Below are 27,464 nucleotides of genomic sequence, written 5' to 3' on the forward strand. Positions count from 1 at the left end.
CTCCTCTAGCTTATCTCTCCACGCTTCAGGCTCTCTGCTTTTATTCCTGATGAAGGGCTTTTGCCCGAAACGTCGATTTTGCCTGTCCTCAGATGCTGCCTGAATTGCTGTGCTCTTCCAGCACCACTGATCCAGAATGCATTCCAGGTACCACCCTCTGTGTAAAGAACTTGCCACTTATATCCCCATTAAACTTTTCACCTCTCACTTTGAATGCGTGACCTCTCGTTATTGAATCCCTCACCCTGGGAAAAAGCTTATCTCTATCTACCCTGTCTATACACTTATGAATTTGTAAACCTCAATCAGGTCCTCCCTAAATCTCCTTTTTCCTAATGAAAACAATCCTAACCTACTCAACCTCTCTTCGTAGCTAGCAGCTTCCATACCACGCAACATCCTTGTAAGCCTTCTCTGCACCCTTTCCAAAGCGTCCACATCTTTTTGGTAATATAGCGACCAGCACTGTACGCAGTATTCTAAAGGCTGCCGAGCCATTGTCTTGTACAATTTTAACATAACCTGCCACCTCTTATGCTCAATACCCTGTCTGATGAAGACAAACATACCATATGCCTTCTTGACCAGTCTATCCACCTGTGCAGCAACCTTCAGGGTACAATCGACCTGAACTCCCAGATTTCTCTGCTCATCAACTTTTCCCAAGGCTCTTCCCATGTACTGTATAATTTGCTCTAGAATTACACTTCCCAAAATGCATGAACTCACATTTGCCTGGTAAGAGCTCCGTCTGCCACTTCTACACCCAGCTCTCCAGTCTATCTGTAGCCTCCTGTATTCTTGGACAGTCCCCTATGCTTTCTGCTACTCCAATCTTCATGTCATCTGCAAACCTGCTATTCATACCAACAATGCCCTCTTCCAGATCAATCATGTATATTACAAACAACAGTGGTCCCAGCACTAAACCCTGTGGAACACCACTGGTCACTTTTCCCCATTTCGTGAAACTCCCTTCAACTACTACTCTCCATCTCCTGTTGCTCAACCAGTTCTTCATCCACCTAGCTGGTATACCCTGCACACCATGTGACAATTTAAACCTTCCTGAAGAACATGAGTGAAAATCTCCCAAGGAGGTATAAAGTTCACCAACATGACTATTATTGTGCATCCTTTTCATCGAGCAGGAAATAATGTTCGTGGTTGAAAGTTACCTTTGAAACCTGAATTCCCAACTTCCTTCTCTCGACTGAAATGCAGCTCTCTACCAAACTTCAGGCAAATGCCTTTAGTTTCTTAAGTTTATAGGAATTTGTGGTCAGCCATTTGAGTCAAGGGAGAAACTTCTTCACACAGACATGGTGAATGAATGGAATTCTCTAACAGATTGAGGCCAAAACATTGAATACTTTCAGGAAAGAAGATGATTTAATTCAGATAAATGCGAGGTGCTGCACTTTGGGAAAGCAAATCTTAGCAGGCCTTGTACACTTAATGGTAAGGTCCTAGGGAGTGTTGCTGAACAAAGAGACCTTGGAGTGCAGGTTCACAGCTCCTTGAAATGGAGTCGCAGGTAGATAGGATAGTGAAGGCGTTTGGTATGGTTTCCTATATTGGTCAGGATATGGAGTACAGGAGTTGGGAGGTCATGTTGCAGCTGTACAGGACATTTGTTAGGCCACTTTTGGAATGTTGCGTGCAATTCTGGTATCCTTCCTATCGGAAAGATGTTGCGAAACTTGAAAGGGTTCAGAAAAGGTTTACAAGATGTTGCCAGGATTGGAAGATTGGAACTATAGGAAGAGGTTGAATAGGCTGGGGCTGTTTTTGCTGGAGCATCTGAGGCTGAGGGATGACCTTATAGAGGCTTACAAAATCATGAGGGGCATGAATAGGATAAATAGACAAAGCCTCTTCCCTGGGTCAGGGGAGTCCAGAACAGGAGAGCATAGGTTTAGGGTGAGAGGGGAAGACAATAAAAAGAGACCTAAGGGGCAACTTTTTCCACAGAGGGTGGTGTCATGTATGGAATGAGCTGCTAGAGGAAGTGGTGGAGGCTGGTACAATTGAGCTGCTAGAGGAAGTGGTGGAGGCTGGTACAATTGCAACATTTAAAAGGCATTTGAATGGGTGTATGAACAGGAAGGGTTTGGAAGGATATGGGCTGGGTGCTGGCAGGTGGGACTAGATTGGGTTGGGATATCTGGTCAGCATGGACAGGTTGGACCGAAGGGTCTGTTTCCATGCTGTACATCTCTATGACTACCTAATTCGGAGGGCTAAAGGGATTATTGTCACCTTTCAAATGCATTTTGTTTTCCACAATACTGTACCGGAATCTTATACACTGTTCCAACTGCCTGACCCAAAAGAGGAAGCTTCATTTCCATTACCACCTTGTCAAGACCATTCAGGATCTTACCACATTTCAATCAAGACACTTTTTACTTTTCTAAAATACAGTCGGAACAAGTCCAATCAGTCCCATCCATCCTTTACACTACCAATCTAATAAAACTAATGCTTTTGCATCCTTCCTCTAAATTAGGTGACCAAAGCTACACAGAGTATACCAAATGTGTAACCAAAACGCAACATCCTTACTTTTATATTCATTTCCTCTCAATATAGTTAGCATTTCATGATGCTAACTATTTGCTGTACTTTTTAAAAAAAAATCATTTATGGGATGTTGGCTTTGCTGACTGGATCAGCATTTAGTCTCCATCCTGTATGCCCTTAAGAGGATGTAGTGAACTGCCATCTTGAACCACTGCAGTCCAACTGGTGTAGAATACCTGTATTGATCTGCACTTAATTTGAGATTGACAGCAAAATATTAAGTGACACTCTGCTTTCATATTCTTCCTATCAAAATGAAGAACTTGACATTATATTCCATCTGCCAAATCTTTATCCATTCAAATCACCCATCTGCAGTCTCTTGATTGCCTCTTCATAAACATTTCTAACTATCTTCGTGTCATCTGCAAATGGAGCCCACTCATCCCTTCCTGCTAATCAGAAAAATACTTTCTTTGAAGTTCATTATTTGGAAGTTGCCTGTTGGCATGTACTTGATCAAAAAATAGACAGGACAGAAGCTTACAGGATGGTGTTGTAGTGACGGAGAGCCCACTCAGGGTCTACTCTTCTTACTGGTCTAGAGTAAAGTAGTTTCTTAAAACACCCAGATTATGTGTGTTAACACATGATCTCTAAAACTGACTAAGTATGTGAACATGGCCTTGGCAAGTTGTCGACAGGTCAAGATGGAAAAGTTATTTCCTTAAACTGGGTGCACTGTCCAAAGTAATTGCAGGATCTATATATCCAGTAGAATACACAGAAACACTTCAGCATGAGTCGGTCATTCAGCCCCTTGAGTCTGCTTTCCCATTCTAGATTACAGCTGACTGAATTTTAAGAAAAGTCTTTCATGGGATATGGGTGTCATTGGCTAGGCCAGCATTTATTGCTTATCCTTAATTGCTCAGAAACCAATTAAGTCAACCAAATAGCTGTGGGTTCGGAGTTGCATACTGTTCTGGATTAGTGGTGCTGGAAAAGCACAGCAGTTCAGGTACCACCAGAGGAGCAGTAAAATCGACGTTTCGGGCAAAAGTCCTCCTTTGGAGACCACAACTTCCCTTCCCACGTGGTTAAAGATGCCCTCCAACGCATTTCGTCCACATCCCATACCTCCGCCCTCAGACCCGATCCCTCCAACCATAACAAGGACAGAACACTCCTGGTGCTCACCTTCCATCCTACCAACCTTCGCATAAACCAAATCATCCAACAACATTTCTGCCACTTCCAAACGGATCCCGCCACCAGGGATATATTTCCCTCCCCACCCCTTTCCGTCTTGCACAAAGACCATTCTCTCAGTGACTACCTGGTCAGGTCCATGCCCCCCTACAACCCACTCTCCCGTCCTGGCACCTTCCCCTGCCACTGCAGGAATTGCAAAACCTGCACCCACACCACCTCCCTCACCTCCATCCAAAGTTTTACCTGCACATCCACCAATATCATTTTTGTATCCGTTGCTCCCGATGCGGTATCCTCTACATTGGGGAGACTCCAACGCATTTCGTCCACATCCCATACCTCCGCCCTCAGACCCGATCCCTCCAACCATAACAAGGACAGAACACCCCTGATGCTCACCTTCCATCCTACCAACCTTCGCATAAACCAAATCATCCGACAACATTTCTGCCACTTCCAAACGGATCCCGCCACCAGGGATATATTTCCCTCCCCACCCCTTTCCGTCTTGCACAAAGACCATTCTCTCAGTAACTACCTGGTCAGGTCCATGCCCCCCTACAACCCACTCTCCCATCCTGGCACCTTCCCCTGCCACTGCAGGAATTGCAAAACCTGTACCCACACCTCCTCCCTCACCTCCATCCAAAGTTTTACCTGCACATCCACCAATATCATTTTTGTATCTGTTGCTCCCGATGCGGTCTCCTCTACATTGGGGAGACTGGACGCCTCCTAGCAGAGCGCAATCAACCACACCGCCCTGTGGCCCAACACTTCAACTCCCCCCTCCCACTCTGCCGAGGACATGGTGGTCCTGGGCCTCCTTTGCCGCCGCACCCTCACCACCCGACATCTGGAGGAAGAACGCCTCATCTTCCACCTCAGAAGACTTCAACCCCAGGGCATCAATGTGGACTTCACCAGTTGCCTCATTTCCCCTTCTCCCACCTCACCCCAGTTCCAAATTTCCAGCTCAACACTGTCCCCATTACTTGTCCTACCTGCCTATCTTCTTTTCCACCTATCCACTCCACCCTCCTCCCTGACCTATCACCTTCATCCCCTCCCCAACTCACCTACTGTACTCTATGCTACTTTCTCCCCACCCTCCTCTCATTTATCTCTCCACCCTTCAGGCACTGCCTATATTCCTGATGAAGGGCTTTTGCCCGAAACATCGATTCTCCTGCTCCTCAGATGCTGCCTGAACTGCTGTGCTTTTCCAGCACCACTAATCCAGAATCTGGTTTCCAGCATCTGCAGTCATTGCTTTTACCTAGTTACATACTGTTGGCCATACCAGGTTACAATGGCAGCTAATGACATTAGTGAACCACATGGGTTTTTCTAACAATCAACAATGGTTTCAAGGTTATCATTAAATTCTTAATTCCAGATTTCAAGGAATTCAAAATCTACCATTGACCATGGCAGATTTGAACTCCAGTCCCCAGAATATGACCTGGATGCCTGGATTACTCGCCCAGTGACAAGACCATTGGGCTAGTGCGTTCCTGCTAATTATATCAGTGAGCTCTGATTGTTCAGAGGGTGGTTCAGGAGATGGCCTATTCACAGTTGCTGAAATTGACCGTCTCTAGTCAGCCACTTCTAGGAAGGCTGATTCTGTTCTGATGGCAGTTGGCAAGGTACAGCCATGCAAATAGTCTACCAATGTAGGAACTCCTATTTAAGTCTTTTCAAATGCTATTCAGTCTTTTTACTTATTCTGTGATTGTAGCCAACTCAATAAAAAAGTTATTTGCAACATAAAACATGTTGCATAAGTACAGGAAAATGAGGCAAAGGTTACATTGAACCATCCTTCAAGATATGAAAAGCAAAGAACTTTATTGCCATGATTTATTTGTGAAGTGGAAGAACTATTGATTTGCTTGCAAACATATATCAGTAACTAATTCAACAATTATTATTTTGGCAAATAAATCTTATCTAAGTTAAAATATATATTGTAATTTCCTGCTTTTGAAGTTGTATCATGCACTTTAAATTTACACCAAGTAATAATTATATTCCTGAACAAGATTTACACTCCCATTAGCTTCCTTCTTTCTAGAGTTCTACTCTTGGAATCGATCCCATTGCACACTTTCTAATGCATGCTCTTTTCATGATGCAGTGACCAGAATCAAACATACTGTTCCAACTACCTCATCATCACCTTGTAGGTTTTTTCCAAGTCACACTAAATGCTCTTGGAGCCATTTACATAAACTAAAACAAAAATTATGTTGGGAAACCCCAATGAAATTCACAGGAATTCACAACTAAACTTAAAGAAAGACCTGACACATATCATCAGCTTTGATCGGCTCAAGGATTAGCCTAAATACATCTGCACAAACCATGATAGTGCAGATACTTGGATAAGTAAAGAATTAAAAATTGTCCAATATGCAGCCGCATTTATGCAAAACAAACCATGAAGCTTTAAATTATTCAACATCCGATTACAATCACAGAGGGGCCATCACAGCAATAATGCTCCAGAATTCTTGACACGTTTGCCTGGCTTAACCATACGTAAAATATAACATGTTGCTTGACTCAACATTAAATACAATGAACATCATGTCCCTTGCAGAGCTTGCTATAAGTATCACTGCATATGATGGACAAGGATACTTCTTTCCACGTAACCATTCCACCTTACAATCAGCTGATCAGTTCTCCACATTGAACTCCCACTTGGAGGCAGCATTGACACAGAATCTACTCTGGGTGGGAGAGCTTCAATATTCATGAAGAGTGTCTCAGTAGCACCACCACTGCGAAATATTGTTATGTCCTAAAGGACCTCACCCTCACCAAACTGGCTACTGAAAGTACAATGTAGCAGAAGAAGAGAGACCACCACACTCACTCTCTCTCACCTGTAAGAACCTCTGTTTGAAATTACCTTTTTGTCAAGGGGTGTGTTCTCGGATGTTGCAGAAAATTTGAACAGCTCCTTGCTAAGTTGCGCTTTTGTGATAGCTGGGTTTTCAAATAGTTATGTTATTCTAAATTTGGTTTTTTTGTTCAGATGTAAATAAATTTCCTTTTGTTTAAAACAGTGGTTTGACCAGTTGCATCGCTCCTGGAATAATCACCTTACATCTGCTTAAGACAACTAGAAAAGTTAGGTTCTGGGCTATCTTAAAATGTTTACAGGGTCTGGTCTGCTCCCTAACAGTATTCACATTTAGGAAAGCACTCATCATGTTGTTTGGCTGTACCACTGTGCTAAATGGGATATATTTAAGATTTCAAATAGATCCAGCAAATCCAAACAGGGCATCCATCAGGCAGTGTGATCGATTAGCAAATCTGTACTCAAACATGATCTGAAACTTCCTGGCTTTTGGCATATCCCCCACACAAGATTACTTTCATGCTATGCGATTAATGAAGGATTGAATGAAGAGTGTGGGAGGGCAGACTAGGAGCAGCACCAGGAATATCTGAAAATGAGGTTCCAACCTTGTCAAGTTAAACAGGAAATAATGGAAACAGCAAGTAATAGACAAAGCTAGGCAATCCCACAGCCAACAGGTCAAACCTCAGCTCTGGGCCCTTGCCAATTCTGTCCAGCATCATTTATGTCCAGGAGAAAGCGAGGATTGCAGATGCTGGAGATCAGAATTAAAATGTGTGGGGCTTAAAAAGCGCAGCAGGTCAGGCAGCATCAGACAAGCAGGAGTCAGTGTTTAATGTCTGGTCAGACAGCAAAAAGGCAATTGCAGAAGTATCCACATTTTATCAATGTGGGGAGAAAAGATCAAAAGCCCCAAATCAAGAACTTTAACTGTGTCGTGGGATCTTTCATATCGACCTGAGGCAGATGATATATCAGTTTAACGACGCATGTGATAGTGCCTATATTCTCTCAGCGCCATATTGGAAAACCTCTAAATATTATACTTAAGTTTCTAGAGGGGACCACTGAAGCAGCAATGTGATCCACCGAGAAACCCTGAACAAATTTAAACTGGTTATGCCTCTGTCCAAAATGAAATTTCAACAAAGAACCTTTTGACTTGTATCAGAGAACTGTTCCACTGAGCCAAGCTTACAAATCTCATCTTTCATAGTTCAATTTAATATAAGAAGGACATCTAATACAAATATTTTTCTCTAAACAAAAGAAATTTATGGATTTTCAATTACTATTTTAAAATCTGAGTGACAGATTTTACTTCAAATTAACACTAAAGTGGCAACACGGTGGCTCAGTGGTGAGCACTGCAGCCTCACAGCGCCAGGGACCCAGGTTTGATTCCAGCCTCGGGCAACTGTCTGTATGGAGTTTGCACCTTCTCCCAGTTTCTGCGTGGGTTTCCTCTGGGTGCTCCCGTTTCCTCCCACAGTCCAAAGACGTGCAGGTCCAGTGATTTGGCCATGCTAAATTGCCCACAGTGTTAGGTGCATTAGTCAGAGGGAAATGGGTCTGGGTGGGTTATTCTTCAGAGGGTCGGTGTGGACTTGTTAGGCTGAAAGGCCTGTTTCCACACTGCAGGGAATCTAATCTAACCAGTGTCAGGAGTGAATTGTGCCAATTTGGCGGCCAGTAGACATAAACCAGCAAGTAGTGCTTTAGTTTATAAACATCAGGGTAGTTGTATCTTCTCTGATTTGCAACTCATTAGATCTGCATTGTGTGCTGTAATGACCAGTTGGAGGTTTATTTAGTGTTCTCAAAAGACAATCGTTGGTTGATTGGTTAAAACAGGTTCAGCTATCCACACATGCAGCAACAGTTCAAAGATACGGAGTGAAAATGCCACAGGTTCTAGCCCAAAAAATAACATTGCAAAAAGGAACCATCTCTTCTGAAGGGTATTGCCACATTGTAGTGAACATGCAGGTTTATAGACCAGACTGAATAAATCTTCAACCCAACCCTAGTCCCACCTGCCAACATCCGACCCATATCCCTCCAAACCCTTCCTATTCATATACCCATCCAAATGCCTCTTAAATGTTGCAATTGTACCAGCCTCCACCACTTCCTCTGACAGCTCATTCCATACACGTACCACCCGCCGCATGAAAAAGATGGCCCTTAAGTCACTTTTATATCTTTCCCCTCTCACCCTAAACCTATGCCCTCTAGTTCTGGACTCTCCGATCACAGGGAAAAGTCTTTGCCTATTAACCCTATCCATGCCCCTCAATTTTGTCAACCTCTAAGGTCACCCCTCAGCCTCCGACACTCCAGGGAAAACAGCCCCAGCCTATTCAGCCTCTCCCTATAGCTCAAATCCTTCAACCCTGGCAACATCCTTGTAAATCTTTTCGGAAAGATGTTGCGAAACTTGAAAGGGTTCAGAAAAGATTTACAAGAATATTGCCAGGGGTGGAGGATTTGAGCTATAGGGAGAGGCTGAACAGGCTGGGGCTGTTTTCCCTGGAGTGTCAGAGGCTGAGGGATGACCTTAGAGGTTGACAAAATTGAGGGGCATGGATAGGGTTAATAGGCAAAGACTTTTCCCTGTGATCGGAGAGTCCAGAACTAGAGGGCATAGGTTTAGGGAGAGAGGGGAAAGATATAAAAGAGACCTAAGGGGCAACCTTTTCATGCAGAGGGTGGCATGTGGATGGAATGAGCTGCCAGAGGATGTGGTGGAGGCTGATACAATTGCAACATTTAAGAGGAATTTGGATGGGTATATGAATAGGGTTAGGAGGGATGTGGATCGGATGCTGGCAGGTGGAACGAGATTGGGTTGGGATATCTGGTGGGACCGAAGGGTCTGTTTCCATGCTGTACATCTCTATGACTATGTAAGTGATAAAAAGTAGAGGGCCCAGCACTGGGTCCACATGCTACACTTCCCACTTCTATAAACAAGAAATATAGAAAATAGCATTAGTTAGTTAAAAATTCTCCACGAACTTTTCAGTCTGAATATTAGTATAATAATCAAGAGGAGAGAAAGTTTGGCTAAGTGGCAACATTGTCATTTTAACTGCCAGTCAATGCTTAGGATCTCTCACATTTTTATTGGCAAATGTTTACATTTCACTTGATGCTGTATGTTTTCAGATGAAATATCAACAGCTGGTCTAAAATATTTACATAAGACACGTTGCTACTCCCCACAGAACAAATGGAAATATGGACTGCTGTATCATAACGTGTGGAACACCACTTACAATGGTCATGCATTCAGCTCTTACGTAAATCTGCTCTTGTTGCTCATGGCCACACTGGAACACACAACTAAATGATAGCTCATGTACTCAGTGCCACTTATCGAGTACCCTGGTTTAAACATGTCTTAGTTTTAAATGGATTCCAATTTTCAGACTAGCAAAAGACTTCACATTTGGATGAACTTAATTAGTCATGCATTTAGGATTAAACTTATAAACACAATGAGTACAGTTAAGCAATCAAAAGGAGAGATCAATTCTTTGCCAAAACATTAAAAAAGTTTTCTACCTTTTCACTTAATTCTTACAATTAATTACAAGCAACATCTACTTACTCTCTCTCCTTCTCAGAAAGCTTGTCAGTGATGTTGTCCCTAATTGTGGACCGGGATCCCTTCTGGATGATAGGATACCTGAGTGGTACTTGCAGGAAACAGGAAATCATGAGCACCAGATGGGCTGTGTAACCCAAGGCAACAGCAATGCTTCCTTCATCCTTAGCTTCAAGAAGAGAGAACGAAAAAAACTAATCAATAGTCAAGTGAGCACGAAAAAAACCACACATTTTCAAAAATATAGATTTACTCCTTTGTTAGGCAAAACACCTTTCAAACGTTAATTATATTTAAATGGTGCTTCATTGCATCTAAGTGGTGGGCATTAAGGGCGTGACGAGGATGGGGAAAATTAAGGGGTTGTGCAAGGTAGTGTCCCTACCTCTAAACCAGGAGTCCTAGGTTCAAGTCCCACTTGCTCCAGAAGTGTGTAATGACATCTCTGCACAGGTTGATCAGAGAATATCGGAATTTGGGGGGGGGGGGGGAAAGAGAGTCAGGACTTCTCCCAAGTCCCTCAGACTTTTATGGCACATTGGTAGTATTCCTATCTCTGACCCAGAACACCCAGGTATGTCATATCATCCCTGAACTGGTTGATTAAAAATATCTGCACGTTTGAAATGAACGTTTGAGGTTATGTACTGTGCATTCCAGCCCTTTAGGGTCTCAAGGAATGGAATGGTAGCATCTCTATCTCTAGACCAGGAGGCTCAGGTTCAAGTCCCATCTGTTCCAGAGGTATGCATTAACATGTTCAAACAGGTTGATGAGAAACATCTTGCCATTCAGTCCTGACAAAAATAATCACAGATTCTAACGTTGCAATTATTAAGACAGGATGCTTGTTGTACGTTGTGTGCAAAGACTGGCTCGAGTTGAGTCCTTCATCAACTGGCTTTCTTTAATAGAACATCAAAAGCAAGAATACTTCAGATTGCATCTGTTTCCTTCGTTTTTGCACCATAGCCTAAACCAAAAGGAAGACAAAGAACAAGGAAAATTTACAGCCCACCTGATGAAGGAGCGGCGCTCCGAAAGCTGGTGCTTCCAATTAAACCTATTGGACTATAACATGGTGTTGAGATTTTTAACTGAAAACACCTTGTCTGAGTTCTACCAGGTGTACCTGGCTGGAAGGAGGCTGGTGCACCAAAGAAATGCCTAGCCTGCAAAGTGTCTCTCTCTCTTTTCCCCACTGTTAGCAACACTGTCTCATTGCACCAGACACCTGGATTTGATTCCAGTCTCGGGCAACTGTCAGGTATTTGCACACTCTCTGTGGCTGTGGGGGTTTCCTCCAGGTGCTCAGATTTCTTCCGATAGTCCAAAGATGTGCATGCCAGGTGAATTGGCCATGCTAAACTGCCCATAGTGTCCAGGGATGTGTAGGTTAGGTGCATTAGTCTAGGGAAAAAAAACGTAGAGTCATAGGGTAGGGGAATAGGTCTGATTGGAATACTCTTTGGAGGGTCGGTGTGGACTTGTTGGGCCAAATGGCCTGTTTCCACACTGTAGGGATTCTATGACCAGCTAGCTGGTTCCCATTCACATTTCTCTGCAAAATTCCCTTGTTGAATGGAAAAAGGCAAGCTATTACTATTGAACAGCAAGTTGCCAATACTTTTTTGCAACAGATGCTAACTTGAAACATCAGGTACAAGCAGAAATATAACAGATAAAGATTGTAATTTGGAGGAGTTGGCATGGCAGGAGTGATGGTGGGTTGCCATGGGGCAAGAGAGTTCAATGGTAGTAGTAATATTTACTAAAGGATATTTTCTCCCACAGAGATGATTTCTTACTGTCTCTAGGTTTTAAGATAAAACTTGGAAGTGTTTTTGGATATTCTATTCTTATATTATTAGATATCCCTAAATTCCTTGATGTTCTTGGATAGCTGCAAGTAACATCATACTGGATACTACTAGATTTAGTAGTACATCTTTTGTTAGTTTATGGCACAGGAGTACAGTTATTAACTTAAACACAGTGTATTACTTGTTTTAGTAAACAAAATCATTTTATTAGTTAACTGTCTGATTTAAGTTTTACTGTCGCAATTGAAATGAACCCCCTCTCTCAAGCAGGGAATCCTATGTCCTGTAGAAAAAAAATCATAGATCCTAAAATTATTTGGGATATTTCCATCATAGCCAATGCTGACAGAAACTAAGCAGACTATTCTTGGGAATAGTCTCTGTGGACTGGTTATTTGAACCAGTCAGAATAAACCGTTCTAGGATTGACTGGTTTGAACTCAGTGGATAGAAATCATCAGGGAAATACTACTGATCTAAATAAGCTCTAAATGAGTGTTAAGTACGATAAATCACTCCAGAAAGGGTGAACAGAGTGATGATTCCATCCCTCCCAAACTAACTGTCATACAAGACAGCTGTGAAACACCACTTCCACTGGCCTTTCTGGAATCAGAAACTCACTGTCCTGATGATTACCAACATTCATCCAGATTCCAAAACGGTGAGTTAAGCTTTCCATTCAATACATTATCTTTTACACCATTGCTTAATGATAACCATGAACTATGGATTATTAAAAAGCTATTACATAACATCGTATCTGATTAAAAGTAATGATGGGATCAGTTAATGCGGTTACATGATTGGATGAGGAAGAATGCTGGGCAGGACACCAAGAGACACCAACCTCAAACTGTACGATGGAAATTTCAATGTCTGTTTAACTTGAAATAAAAATCTCAGTTTAATGCATCAAAAGCAGCAAATCCAACAATGCCGTATTCACATCTTGAGATGCCAATTTTGGAGCCTGCGGGTTCAAATATTGAACTGTGACTTGAATACTTAAACAACTAACCTACAGGAAGTGTTGACCACTAAATTAACATGAGCATTAAGTGGGAAAATGCAGCCCTTTTTGGAAATAATTTAATCTACAAAAGGACAAGATGTGTTGCTATAAAATTATGATTTAGGAATCAGGCTATAATTTTATTATAATAATTAAACACAACGTAGCTCTGCAGAAAGCAAGTTCCACAAAATCAATAATAAAGCACACCAACGTGTATACGAAAAATGATGCTGTAAATCAAACACACCAATGCCAGAAATAATCTACACATGGAAAAGCGTCTGTAGAAATTGCTTCACCAAAATAAAGTATAATTCCATCTCTCGGCCTATTCGGTTTGAGTATTTGCAGCATTTTCTGCTTTTATCTTCAAAATGTTTTGCACAAGATGATCTGTTTGGTGGAATAATTCTTGTTCAATTTTCTACAACATTCTCATTAAATGTTAGAGTTGTTTTAAACTTTTGAAAAGAAATTGACATCACTATCCAGTTTTGAAACAGGGCTTGATAAATATTACAAATCATTTATGGAGTTAATTGAGTAACAATACTACACAGCCAATTTTAAAAAAAACACAACACTGAGGATAAAGGAAATTGGAAAGAAACACTAACTCTTGAGAAACTCAGCAGGTAACAGGTTATAATTGGATTACAATAATTAACTACAATTTAGTTTGGCAGAATGAAAGCAGCTCTATCGAGCCCTGGATAGACCACACTGAGAATATTATGTTCAGTTCTGGTTGCCTCATTATAGAAAGGATGTGGAAGCTTTAGAGAGGGCATAGAGGAGATTTACCAGGATGCTGCCTCAACTGGGAGAGCATTTCTAATGAAGGTAGGTTAGGGGGCTAAGGCTTTTCTGATTGGAGCAAAGAAGGATGAGAGGTGATTTGACAGAAGTATACAAGATGATGAGAGACAGAGAGAGTAGATAGCTAGAGACCTTTTCCCCAGGGCGGAAATGGCCATCAGGAGGAGACATAATTTTAAGGTGACTGGAGGAGGTTACACGGGAGATGTCAGAAGTAGGTGCACAGAATGCACTGCCAGCATTGGTAGTAGAGTTGGATACATTAGGGACATTTAAGTGACTCTTGGATAGGCACGTTGAAGATAGATTAGCCTGATCTTAGAGTCAGATAAAAGGTTGGCACAACATCAAGGGCCAAAGGGCCTGCACTGTTCTATGTTCTAAAACATCAATATTGAAGTTAATTTCATAACACAAGCAATATGCTGCAGACGCTGAAAACCTTAAATTTAGAAAATAATGAAATGGCCTGCAGGTTTGTGTTAGTTTTGAGTCTGATACAACTCTTCAGAACTTAAGTCCAATTGCAAGACAGATTTATGGTCAATTTTAAACTGCTGCTGGATACCTCAAGATTGGTATAAATCAGTTATATAGGAGCAATGGTCTCACAGAGTAGATAGTTCTCATTGCCACAGCTATCATTTTCCAAATGACCAAGACAACAGTCCTGCCAACTGTTACAATAACAACATCTTGAAATTACAAAGCATCTTTTATGGGCAGTGCAATGAATCAGGGGTTAGCACTGCTGCCTTTCAGCACCATGGACCCAGGTACAATTCCACCCTCAGGCACCTGTCTGTGTGGAGTTTGCACATTCGCTCTGTGTCTGCATCGGTTTCCTCCAGGTGCTCAGATTTCCTCCCACAGCCCAGAATGCGCAGGTTAGGTGGATTGGCCATGCTACATTGCCCATAGCCTCCAGGGATGTTGAGGAGAGGTGGCTTAGCCATGGAACATGCAGGGTTACAGACACATGGTAGGAGGATAGAATGCTCTCCAAAGGTTATAATGCGGACCCAAAGGGACAAATGGCCTGCTTCCACACTATAGGGAGTCTATGAAATACCATTACTGCTGTCTTGTTAGGTGAGTGATATTCAAGAACCACCTTCCTGTCATGTTTATCCCCATGACTTTACTATTACCACCTCGAGACTGAAGTCGACATCTGAATTGTTTGCTCATCGTGTTTATTATTAAAAGATTCGCCTGGAAGTACACATGCTTTCCTTGTTTAACCTTCCCCAACCCACCCTTCTTATTTAATCATAATCATTTTTGTAATGGGACAAAGATAATTGGAATGTTGTACTCCCCTTGGTGAAATCAACCTTAAATTATTTGCCAATTTTCAGATGCTTCCTTCTCTACACATGACCATTTCATATTGACATGCATTCTTTTGAGTCCATGGAGGGGAAAACAAAAAAAGTGCTGTAAAGCTCTTCTCCTTCCGGTTACACAAATCTCTCTCATCTGACATTTCCGGGATTGCCTCTGAATTTTCCCAATTGACCTACAGCGCAGACTGGCCTAGTTTAGTTCTGGATGCAAAACCAATTGTGAGCAGTCAAGTAACTCCACAGAGGCCAGTATCCTGTCACCAAGTCACTGTTGGTTTACATGGAGTCTTTGACTCTGATCCATCTCCCCCAGAGCCCGCTCTCATTGAGCAGAACCTCTGACCCTCCTGTTTGTCTCTGTCAGCCAGAGTTCCCTGATTTAGACCAAATTAACAGCCCCAATGAAGGAACTCATTCTATGAGATCTAGCTGGCTGACCTTGTTACAATGTCTAGATTCACAGCACAAATGCACCCCCTCTCCCCACAACTGAGTCGAAGGACAGAGGGCAGTTTTATTTTGTAGCTTCTCCTGGGGCATTTTAGCAACGGGTCAGGTTCCTACAACTTGACCTCTGATCCGGGTGGCATGTAATGCACTCGCTTCGCCCGGAGGGTGTCAGATGAAATTTATTCTCCTTTTCAGGCTGTCAAGGTATTGTGGCAGCAACACCTACTGAGTCCATTGCAGATTCCAGGAAAGGCAGTCAAGGAATTGGCACATTGCAAGTATGCAGCTTTCACTTTGCACCCCATGCTTGTTCAGGCCTGTTTCATCTACCCTAACGTTGTAGGTCATTGGACCTAACCCCCAGTGACCATGCCTTTTAACCATGCAGGGCCTGCCCTGTCGTTCCTACACCTAACTTCGCCCCCTGAAGTGAACAGTCTCCCTCGCTTAGCTGTCATGTCCAGCATTGGCATTCCTGATGCTGTTTCAATTCAGTTTTTTCTGCCAGACCATTGGATGGGTGGATGGATGGTGTGAAGTTGTTCTTATATAACAAATATCATTCGACTTTAGGAAAAACTCAAATTCCCTGCTGGTAAACGATGGCCTGTTATCTGTGACCAACACTTCCACTAGTCCACGTATTGCAAGAGATGCATGCAGTTTTTCTACCATTGCCCTAGTGGTTGACAAGTGAACTCTATGCATGTCCAGCCATTTTGAGTAAGTGTCCACAATGACTAAGTACATTGAGCCCATGAAAGGACTTGCATAACTGACCTGTAACCAAAGTCCAAAGTTTACTAGGCCATTTGCACAAATGTGGGTGAGCTGCCAGTCGTAATTTTTGTCCTTTTTGGCACTGAGCACTGCCCCACCAACCCGGCTATGTCTGCATCCAATCCTGGCCACAAGACATATCTTCATTCTGGAAACTGGTGGATGGCACTTGGAGTTCAGCCAATATCTTTGCTCGGGACAATCACTCTTGCTCCCAATAGTAATCTGCTGTCCATGTTGTGATGTGGTCTCCCTGGGTTCAAAAAGGTTTCAATTCTGGTTGAGACATAGCTCTTTGAAAGTGGAGTCACAGGTAGATAGGATAGTGAAGGTGGCGTTTGGTATGCTTCCCTTTATTGGTCAGAGTATTGAGTACAGGAGTTGGGTGGTCATGTTGCGGCTATACAGGACATTAGTTAGGCCACTGTTGGAATATTGCATGCAATTCTGGTCTCCTTCCTATCGGAAAGATGTTGCAAAACTTGAAAGGGTTCAGAAAAGACTTACAAGAATGTTGCCAGGGTTGGAGGGCTTGAGCTATAGGCTGAACAGGCTGGGGCTGTATTCCGTGGAGCGTTGGAGGCTGAGGAGTGACCTGAGAGGTTTACAAAAATTATGAGGGGCATGGATAGGATAAATAGACAAATTCTTTTCCCTGGGGTCAGAGAGTCCAGAACTAGAGGGCACAGGTTTAGGGTGAGAGGGAAAGATATAAAAGAGACCTAAGGGGCAGCTTTTTCACACAGAGGGTGGTACGTGTATGGAATGAGCTGCCAGAGGAAGTGGTGGAGGCTGGTACAATTGCAACATTTAGGGGCATTTGGATGGGTACACGAAAAGGAAGGGTTTGGAAGGATATGGGCTGGGTGCTGGCAGGTGGGACTAGATTGGGTTGGGATATCTGGCCGGGTTGGACGGATGGGTCTGTTTCCATGCTGTACATCTCTATGACTCTACGGGCCTATGGTTTCCCTCATCGCCACCAGCCATTTCAGTTTTGCCTGGACCTTCCTATGTCCAAAACCTAATATTGTCAGCTGTGACTGGAAACGTGCCCAGAAAATTTAAAACCATTACGGATTCTTCCGGTGGTGGTACCAACGGTGGCTTACCTGCTAGTGGGAGGTGACTCAAGTGCATCCACATTTGCTACTTGGCTTTCCAGGTGTTCAGACTTGTAATAACACGCACTTTTTATCAGACCCCATTGCTGAATTCGGCTTGAAGCTGTGAGACAACCGGCCTTGTCCTCAAAGTCAACCTACCTGGATTTGTAGTCAGGCTTTATTACAAACTTACTTCTGTAAAGGTATAGGTGGAACTTCCTCATTTTAAATATGACCACTAAATTTTGCTTTCTATCTGGGCATATCTGCTATATTAGTCAGTCATTGTTGCATACACTATTGGGTGTTCCTCTCCATTTGACCACCTATGAGCTGATACTACCCAATGCCAATCAGGGGGACATCACATATCAGTACCAGTTCTCGCTTAGAATTACAGTGTGCCAACACCTTAGAGGATGATAACTTTTACTTCACTTCCCTGAAAATTATGGACCTATTGACTATGTGACCACTTCCAAGGCGGACCTCTTTTTAAGACTTTTAGATTAGATTACATTACAGTGTAGAAACAGGCCCTTCGGCCCAACAAGTCCACACCGACCCGCCGAAGCGAAACCCACCCATACCCCTACATTTACCCCTTACCTAACACTACGGGCAATTTAGCATGGCCAATTCACCTGACCCTGCACATCTTTTGGACTGTGGGAGGAAACTGGAGCACCCGGAGGAAACCCACGCAGACACGGGGAGAACGTGCAAACTCCACACAGTCAGTCGCCTGAGGCGGGAATTGAACCCGGGTCTCAGGCGCTGTGAGGCAGCAGTGCTAACCACTGTGCCACCGTGCCGCCCACTTGATCTGAAGGTGCCAGGATGAAGGGTACGTTGAGTTTTCCCTCAATAATTCAATAGCCTAAGGATACAGATGTGGGAGCCAGGGGACCTTTGACTGCCATCACATTATCTTCCAATGGGTGTAACACAATCTTGTCGACTCTGTAGCTCACTAGGGTGCCTGAAAACATTTTTCCTTAAGGCATACGCCCGCCTGAGAAAAATGTCTAAAGACCATGCCCAAGTTCTCCAAGTACTCCTTATTGGACTACTTGGTTATTAGCACATCCAGGTAAATGGCAAGCTGGGGTAGACCTTGCAAAATGGTTTCCAGCATCCACTGAAAAATTGCACATACCGACAATACCCCAAATGGCAGTCTTGTATATTGGCACAAACCCTTATGGGTATTAATTGCAGCATACATCTGGGAATCCTCATCTAACTGAAAATGCAAGAATGCGTGGCTCATGCCCAGCTTCATGAAGGATAGTCCCTCCCCTCCAGCTTTGCGTATAAATCCTCCATGCGAGGGACTGAGTATTTATCCAGCAGCAAAATGCTGTTCACCATTTACTTAAAATCCCACAAAGGCAAACTTGTTACATCTGGTGCTGCCCATTCTGCAAACTAGACTGGTTCGACGATTCCTTCACATCCCAGCCTCCTGATTCCTGCCTCTACATTTGCCTGCAAGGCAAATGGCACTGAGTGAGCCTTGCAGAACCATACAATTGTTTCCTGGTCAACATGAAAGAGGGCTATGGCACCTTTGATCACCCCTAGACATTGCTGAAAAACTTCTGGGTATTTAACTCTGACTTCACTCAGGCAGCCATTTTCTAAACAAAAAATGTTGAGTCAATCAAGGTGAATCTTTCTCAAACAATGTCACCCCAACAATCTTGGGCTCAAGCCTTTTACTACAATCAGTAGTGATTGAACCAGCTGCTTCCCATAGAGACCAAACTGAAGTTGTATCTTTAATCTGTGAAAGTTCCCCACAATAGGTTCTCAGTCTAGCTGAAGTTCCATTCCTGATGAAAGATTTATGCCCAAAACGTAAACTCTCCTGCTCCTCAGATGCTGCCTGACCCGCTGTGCTTTTCCAACACCACACTCCTCGACTCTAATCTTCAGCTGTCACTTTCTCCCAGCTGAGGTCTTGTGCAAACTTGAGGGTTGGATTCCAGAGTGAATTCTGCTGAAGACTGAAATGGCTGCACTGGTATCAACCTATTAGAATAGTGACCATTTAACCAGGACTTTTATTTTGATTGCTTAGCAACATTTAAATCAGAATTAATTTAACTGTGCTAAACGAGATGTTGGTGGACTCTCCAGGATTTGCACCTCCTGGATACTGGCCTTGCAATTTGCTTACACAATTTAAGTCTAGTGGGACTCTTGCTGTCCTAAGCCTGCATTTCAACAGCAACAATAATGGGACTACCACTAACCATACTATGAAAGACCATACTCCAAAAAGCATAGTGGTCTTTCCTGGTGCTGTACATTTCTATAATTTTAGCTTAAGCACACAACACTCTCTTGCCATATGGTGTGGATCTCTAAGCAAGCCATTGATGAATTCAACTGTTAACCCTTTTAAAAGATTATTATTCTAGAATCCAGCAATATCCACACTGGAATCCCTTAAACTGACCCAAAAGATCACAGCTCCACAATGCTTATGGTGTGTTGAAAAATACCAATGACGGGAAAAGGATGTATTCTCAGGTTTCAATGGCAAACTGTTTAATTCGCCATGCAACCCAAACCACCACAGTTAAGATTGAAGATTGGAGTCATATAATCTTTTCCAGGTACTCTTTATTCTTTTTTTCAATTACCACTATATTTCTAGTAAGAACTATTGAGTGTGTGAGCATTTCTAGACCAGTAATTTTATCAGTGAGTTCCCCAAGAGAAATTATTTCATCGAGAACGGTCATGGCCTGCGTGGCAACTTCTCTCCTTCTGACCATTATCTGCGCTCTGCCCAAGCAAATGCTTTCAACTCAAATTCTATGTTGCACTCTCAACTGATTGCTAAGTAAACTGGCCTATACTATATCCTTTAAAAAGCAACTACTGTAAATAGAAACAGACTTGCTAAACTGAAACAGAGGGTCTTTTGTAAGAAAACACACCTGCCAGAATATTTGCAACTCAAACAGAAATAAAAGCACTGATTCTATTCAAAACCACACAACTGAATGAGTAAGTTGCTTAGAGTCAAGATTCCAAAATGACAGCTCTAACCATGTCCTAATCAACAAAAATGACATCCAAGATGATCACCAGTGTTCATTAATCTACAAAAATTGGGAAAAAAGTAATAGATAAGTGACAACACTGACCATATCTATTCTATTCATGCATCTTTTAATTTAATTGGCATTTGTATCCTGGAGTCTTAATTTGAGAAAACATTCATAGCATTAACAGCAGCAAATGCACAGAATAAGGTTGTCAAAATTGCATGGCACAGTGGCTCAGTGGTTAGCACTGCTGCCTCACAGCACCAGGGTCTCAGGTTCAATTCCAGCCTTGGGTGACTGTGTGGAGTTTTCACATTCTCCCAGTGTCTGTGTGGGTTTCCTCTGGGTGCTCTGGTTTCCTCCCACAGTCCAAAGACCTGTTGGTCAGGTGAACTGGCTATGCTAAATTGTCCATAATGTTAGGTGCATTAGTCAGAGGGAAGTGCGACTGGGTGCATTACTCTGAGGGTTGGTGTGGACTGGTTGGGTCAAAGGGCCTGTTTCCACACTGTAGGGAATCTAATCATTTCACAGTTACGTAAATTATAATCTTCAAAAATTGTGCAATAGAACCAAAATTCTCAATAAAATTCTAATTGTTTTGGTCAAATTCACGATAGGACATGTGTACATGATCTATGGAAAGGAAATGTTTGATGTTCTTTTTAGAGTGGGATGAGTATGAATGAGAGTTTATACTGATGTCTGGTTAGTTAATGTCCTTGACAATTGCTCTTCAGTTTCTTTTTTTTCAGAAGCAGATCAATGCAGTCTTCTGAGTTAGACTTTGTAACCTGGGTGGGAATGGAAACGTTTTTTGAAGTACAGCATAAGATCTTGTAGTGAAGTTTTCCAGGAGCAGCTTTGGAAATCATGCATCAGTAAGTGGAAGTATGAGAGCTTACAAGAACATGCAATAATCATTTCAAAAGTACTCTTCAATTTAAGCCCAATTGAACACCAAATTCCAAATGAGAATTGGCAAGGAAATGAACGTGTAGAGTCCAAATTTTCCATTTGCCCAAGTGGAATTAACAATACATTTGCAGCAATGCAAAGACTACAGCTTACACCATACTCTACTTCTTTCATTCCCCTACTTATGGGACCAATTCAAACAGCTTTCTTTGCTCTAGTTGTTACACAACTTAAATAATTTTCTAAATAAGGATGAGAGAAAGTCACAACATTTAAATTAAAATCAGAAGACCCGCATAACTCCATGACTTTAACAACATATCAGGACCAAAACTAGCAAAGCTACTTTAATGAATAATTAAGCAAACAGATAAAACATTAATATCGCTTCTAGTAAATACTAGAAATTCACTTTAATCACTGAATAATTAAGTATAACTTATCATTAATTTGCCATGTAATAGCATTATGGATTTTTGGGTTTATTTTGTCCTGTCTCTATTAAGGCTAGAGAATTGTCACAAAACACGAGAAGGCCTGATATGGTCAGTGGTGGGAAAGAAATGACTATCAATATTTAAAAAGTCTCAGCTGAGTAAGTTATTACCCCCTCTGTAGTCACATCTTCTGGGAAAAAAAAAGGCAAAAAAGCAACATTCATGGATCTTTAGTGTGTTTGGAACAAAATAAATGAATTAATTGCACAAATCTTGGTTAACAGGTAGGACTTTATAGCCACTACAGAGACATGGCTACAAGGTTATTGATGCGGGGAAGGAAATGTTCTGACTTATGTATCAAAAGGATAGGCAGGAAGGGTGGTGGGGTAGCTTTGTTAGGATGACATGAATTAAGTACAAAAGCGAGAAAATGATAGAATCAGATGATGTACAATACATATGTATGGAGGTAAAGAGCAACAAAGGAGAAGACAACACTGCTGGAAGTAGTCCATTGGCCCTCTGACAGCCACTACACTGTACAACAGAATAAATCAGGAGATAATATGGGCATACAAAAATGGCAGTGCATTAATTATGAATGACTTTAATATTAATGTAGATTGGGAAAGTGATTTTGGCTGAGTTAGCAACAAGGAAGAATTGTGTATTTGGCAGAGTTTCCTGGAACAATACATTGTGCATCCATCCAAGGATCAGGCTATATTGGATCTGATAAGGTGCAATGAGGCAGGTCTAGTTAGTGATTAGAAAGTAAAATGTCCCCTCAAGAACAGTGCCCATAACCTAATAGAATTTAATGTTCAGTTTGAGAGAGAGTTGGAAACAACTGCACTGAACTTAAACAAGGGTAATTACCCAAGGATGAGAGCAGAGTTGGCTAGAGTGGACTGAAAAAGGAGTTGAGCAGAATAGGCAGCTGATGAACATTAGAGAAAATGGTTCATGACTCATAGCAAAGATATATCCCAGTGAGCAAGGAGTATGCTAAGAAAGACTAACAGTTAATCAACAAAGTTAATGACAGTATCAATTTTTTTTAAAACATGCAATCTGGAAAAGATGTGTAGTAAGCCAGAGGTTTGCAAAGTTTTAAAAACCAAGAAAATCATAATCAAGGTGGTGCAAAAAATCCTGAGTTAGAGACAAAAAACAACTGCAGATGTTGGAATCCAAGGTAGACAAGCAGGAGGCTGGAAACACAAGAAACCAGGCAGCAGCAGGAGGTGGAGAGGTCAACGATTCAGGTGTAACCTTTCTTCAGGGTTCACTAAGCTGATAACAGGTATGGAGGGACTGTCTTACAGAGGACAGCTTGAGTAGGTTGGCTCTGTACTCATTGGAATTTAGAACCATGAGAACAATTTTGAATAGTAACCTTATCAAAGCATACCAGATTGTCAGGGTGAATACAGAGGTGGTTTCCCCTAGTGAGTATGTCTAGGATCAGACAGTGTAATCATAGAGTAAAGCGTTACGCAGCAATGAGAAGGAATTAACGTCTAGTCATTCCATAATATGCTGCATGTCGTATCAACACCCATTTGAAGAGCAGCCATTCACCAGGTACAAGTATTCATTATTGTTGCTCCATCCTAAAACTATGCACCATAAGTCTCAATCTTATTTTGCAAATAACCCAATAGAATACATTAAAATACCATGTATCATCTGGATCAAATACTTTTCACATGTGTAATGACATCAGCATGTAAAGACGAGAAGCAAATATCAATACTAAATAAACCTGAGTCTACTGTTGCCTACGAACCATCAGGAGTAATCTATGGGAGGCATTAATGCCTAATGCTAGTGATGCCTCAACATCCTTACTTTCAACTCTATCTCAAATTTACTGCAAAATAAATTCCTAACAAAATTTCACACAACTTAGGGTATTTGTAGAAGTTTTACTTAGAATCATTTGCAACTATGATCCATAGTTATCGCAGCACTCAAATAAATAGGTTACAAGCTTCACATTGGATTTTAATTCCAATATCAATTGGCATTTGATGGATGAGTCTCACTAATTGTCAGGGGCTGAGGCCCACTGCCAGTGATGGAGCAGTAGCTTACAGAGGGAAAACTAAGCCAGACATGCAAAGTTTTGTCAGAGTAGCTAGGCCAAGCTCAGACTGATGACTCAACCAAGGGAATAGTTGGAGGTGCCAGATCTTGGGTTCTCCTTGTATCGCACTGTACTTAGGTACATGTGACAACATTAAATCAAAATAAAATCAGCAAATTATGGTGGAATAAATAAATTAGGAACACTCTAGCCAGTTAGTTTACACTATCCCTATAATACCAAGACGGAGCTTGGTACTTAATCATTGGAAATGCAGATATAACCACAAGCAAGATAACTCTAGGGTTTGCAGACTTTTTGATATCACTTTTGTTGAGAATTAGAGGTATACACACACAGCTGCCAAAGCATGGCATCAGAGCCCTAACTGTAGGTTAAAAAATCACAACACCAGGTTATAGTCCAATAATGGGAAGCACTCACTTTTGGAGCGCTGCTCCTTCATCAGGTGGTTTCTAGCTTAAACCTAGGGACAGTAGTAGACACCAACCCTTGAAATACGTTGTACTATTCTATTACATCATGCAGGCTTGGCTCTTTAACCAAGACAGAGCGCGACGGAGAGAGACAGACAGAGAGAGGGACGGAGAGAGTTAAAATTATGCAACCTCACTAGTTTCTATCTCACTGAAGTGCGATGCCCAAGTGGGCTCACTAGTCAAAGGTTTGGAGTCATACGTTCTGAAGCAGCAATGGCTGACCACTTCCTCACTGCTCTCCTATGTTTCCTCCTCCTTTCACCTCGGTTTGTCTGACCCTCATTCCTAACCACTCAGAGGTATTGCAATAATTTTCAAGCCTTAAAATGGGTCACCGTAGGAAAAGTTTGGAAAGCACGGTTTCATTTATCTATGCCAATTTTTTCAGTCATCTTAAATGCCTTGATCTTTTTGAACTGTTACATTGGGCAGAACAAATGTGGCAAGGTGGCTCAGCACTGCTGCTTCACAGCACCAGGGACCCAGGTTCAATTCCATTCTCAGGCAACTGTGTGTGGAATTTGCATGCTTTCCCAGTGTCTGTGTGGTTTTCCTTCAGGTGCTCTGGTTTCCTCCCAGAGTCCAAAGATGTGCAGGCTGAATGGATTGGCCATGGGAAATGAAGGGTTACAGGGATAGGTTAGGGGATGGGTCCAGCTGGGATGCTCTTTGAAGGGTCAGTGTGGACTTGAGTGGCCAAATGAACTTCTTCCACACTAAGTTGTATGATTTTATGATTCTATGAATACATGGAACGGATAGCCTGATAGCACATCCAAGCAGCAAGAAATGGACGTATTTAGTTGGCAGCTTAAATAATCAAATTGCATCCATCCACATTTTCAAAAAGTGCAAGATATTCAGCTGTCAAATAGTAAGCAATCAGTTTTAGTGAAAAGAAACATTTTCATGTTAGCACACCAATAACTGTCAAACGTTATCCACCACATCTTCACTGTTTCTGGCAGCAAGAACAGCTTGTAAAACATCACAGTGCCAATAAACTGGTAGGGCATGTTTACTAAACAAATTGATAGATGAGTGCGCAGAATTTTCTTTTATAACAAAAAAAGTATAGAAAAATTGTCCATAATCAATGTTGCACTCAAGGTGTGTGTGGTTATTTCAGAATTATCAAACCACCATGTACAGAAAAAGGCCATTTGACCCACTGCACCTGCATCAACTCTTTCATATAGCAAGCGATTCACATCACTAACCTGTTCCTCATCTCAGCAAGCTTTCCCCCCCCCCCCCATGAATTATTTGTTCAAGTCTTTTTTGAAAGCAAATAAAAAAATGTCTCTCTGCCTTGGTGGAAGGCAAGTGTTCTAAAACTGAACCACTCATCCTATAAAAATGCTATCTATCTTGCTGCCTCTCTTCTTAAACAACACAGATCACTGAAGTTTAGTTACCAACCCTTTACAACTGTTGGAAACAGGTCTCTTTCTCCATAAAGATTTTCAACAAATCCACTAAATCTGCACTTGGCAACCAACATCTTCTACCATTGTTAGAGCTCAAAAGTCCCCAACAAATTAGAACTAATATTATTGCAAGCCTTACAACGTTTGGACAAGACAGACAGAATATAATGACAAGTAACTTCTTTTTCAAAATGCATACAAAAAAAGGAAGCCCTTTTAATCCTTGCAGCTGAGAAATAATGAAGGGCAAGCGTTCTCTGTACCAGACTGCAAGGAGTCTTGGCCTCCAGGACGACCAAATGTCTCAAAGTTATGGCAAGAGGTGGGGGGGGGGTGGCAAATAATCTGGACCAGGACATGCTTGGCCTACATTTAAAACCCAGCCTAAGTCAGTAGGACAGGAATATATATTTAAGAAAAAGACAAAAAAGTGTTAGAGTTATCTGGGCAGGTCAAGAAGCAACTGTGGAAAAAGAAAGTGCATTAGCCTTTCACAGGATTGAAGAGGAAAAGTAAGCCATTTGGTTAATCAAGCCTGCTTCTCCAGTTATTAAGACCGTGGCTGATCTGTCTGGAGTCTCAACGCCACTTCCCATCGGCAACCAACAATGTACAACTCCTTTATCAAAAGCATAACTAACACAGCCTTAAATAAATCCAGGGCTTCAGCCTCCACTGATTGAGAATTCCACAACACAATAACTCAAATAAATTCATTGTCCCTAATAGCTCCCCAACAAGAGGGGCATCCTTCCTGTATGGGCTCTATCCAGTCCTATCAGGATTTTACACATTTCAGTAAGGTCGTCTTTTACTCTAACTATCAACACATATTGGCCCAACCTCTTCAGCCTTCATTCTCAAGACCAACCTTTCAGTCCACGAAAGAATGGAGTACCACAGAACCCTAGAACCTAAGAAATGACTTACCGGTAGCGGGCAGTGGTGTTTTTTTTTCTCTCTTCACAGAAAGAGCGGGAGCAGCAGGGGGAAGTGACCAAGACCAGAGGGGCATCCGGGAAGGAAAGCAGTGAGTATAAATACTCACCCTTCGACACCAACGGTCACTTTGAGTGTGAGCAGCAACTAAGGTAAGACAGTTTGTTTTAAAATTACTTACCGGTAACGGGCAGCGGTGTTTTTTTCCTCTCTTCACAGAAAGAGCGGGAGCAGCAGGGGGAAGTGACGAAGACCAGAGGGGCAGCCGGGAAGGTTTTTTTTCCCTTTAAAAGCACGCAGGAGAAGAGTTGGATGAACTTAGGATCATTCGGGAGGCAGAGGGGGGTCATAGATCGGAGCTTTAGGGAAGTAGTAACTCCAAAGATGGCAGATAGATGGGTGACAGTGAGGGGGACTGGGAGGAAGCAGCCAGTGCAGGGACCCCCTGCGGCCGTTCCCCTCAAGAACAAGTATACCGTTTTGGATACTTGTGGGAGGGA

At 42.2% G+C, this 27,464-nt stretch overlaps 1 protein-coding gene across 4 annotated transcripts in view; it reads right to left on the reverse strand.

Moving 5' to 3' along the window:
- The window catches only part of uvrag (UV radiation resistance associated gene), a 338,769-nt gene that overhangs the window by 110,476 nt on the left and 200,829 nt on the right, over positions 1-27,464 (reverse strand). For all 4 annotated transcript variants that reach the window (XM_043692472.1, XM_043692474.1, XM_043692475.1 and 1 more), the window contains one exon: positions 10,239-10,404. In XM_043692472.1, the coding sequence (XP_043548407.1) occupies positions 10,239-10,404 (166 nt within the window). The remainder of the gene's footprint in view (positions 1-10,238; positions 10,405-27,464) is intronic.

The sequence above is a fragment of the Chiloscyllium plagiosum genome, chromosome 6 (genome assembly GCF_004010195.1).
Source record: "Chiloscyllium plagiosum isolate BGI_BamShark_2017 chromosome 6, ASM401019v2, whole genome shotgun sequence".
NCBI classification, from domain to species: Eukaryota; Metazoa; Chordata; class Chondrichthyes; order Orectolobiformes; family Hemiscylliidae; genus Chiloscyllium; species Chiloscyllium plagiosum.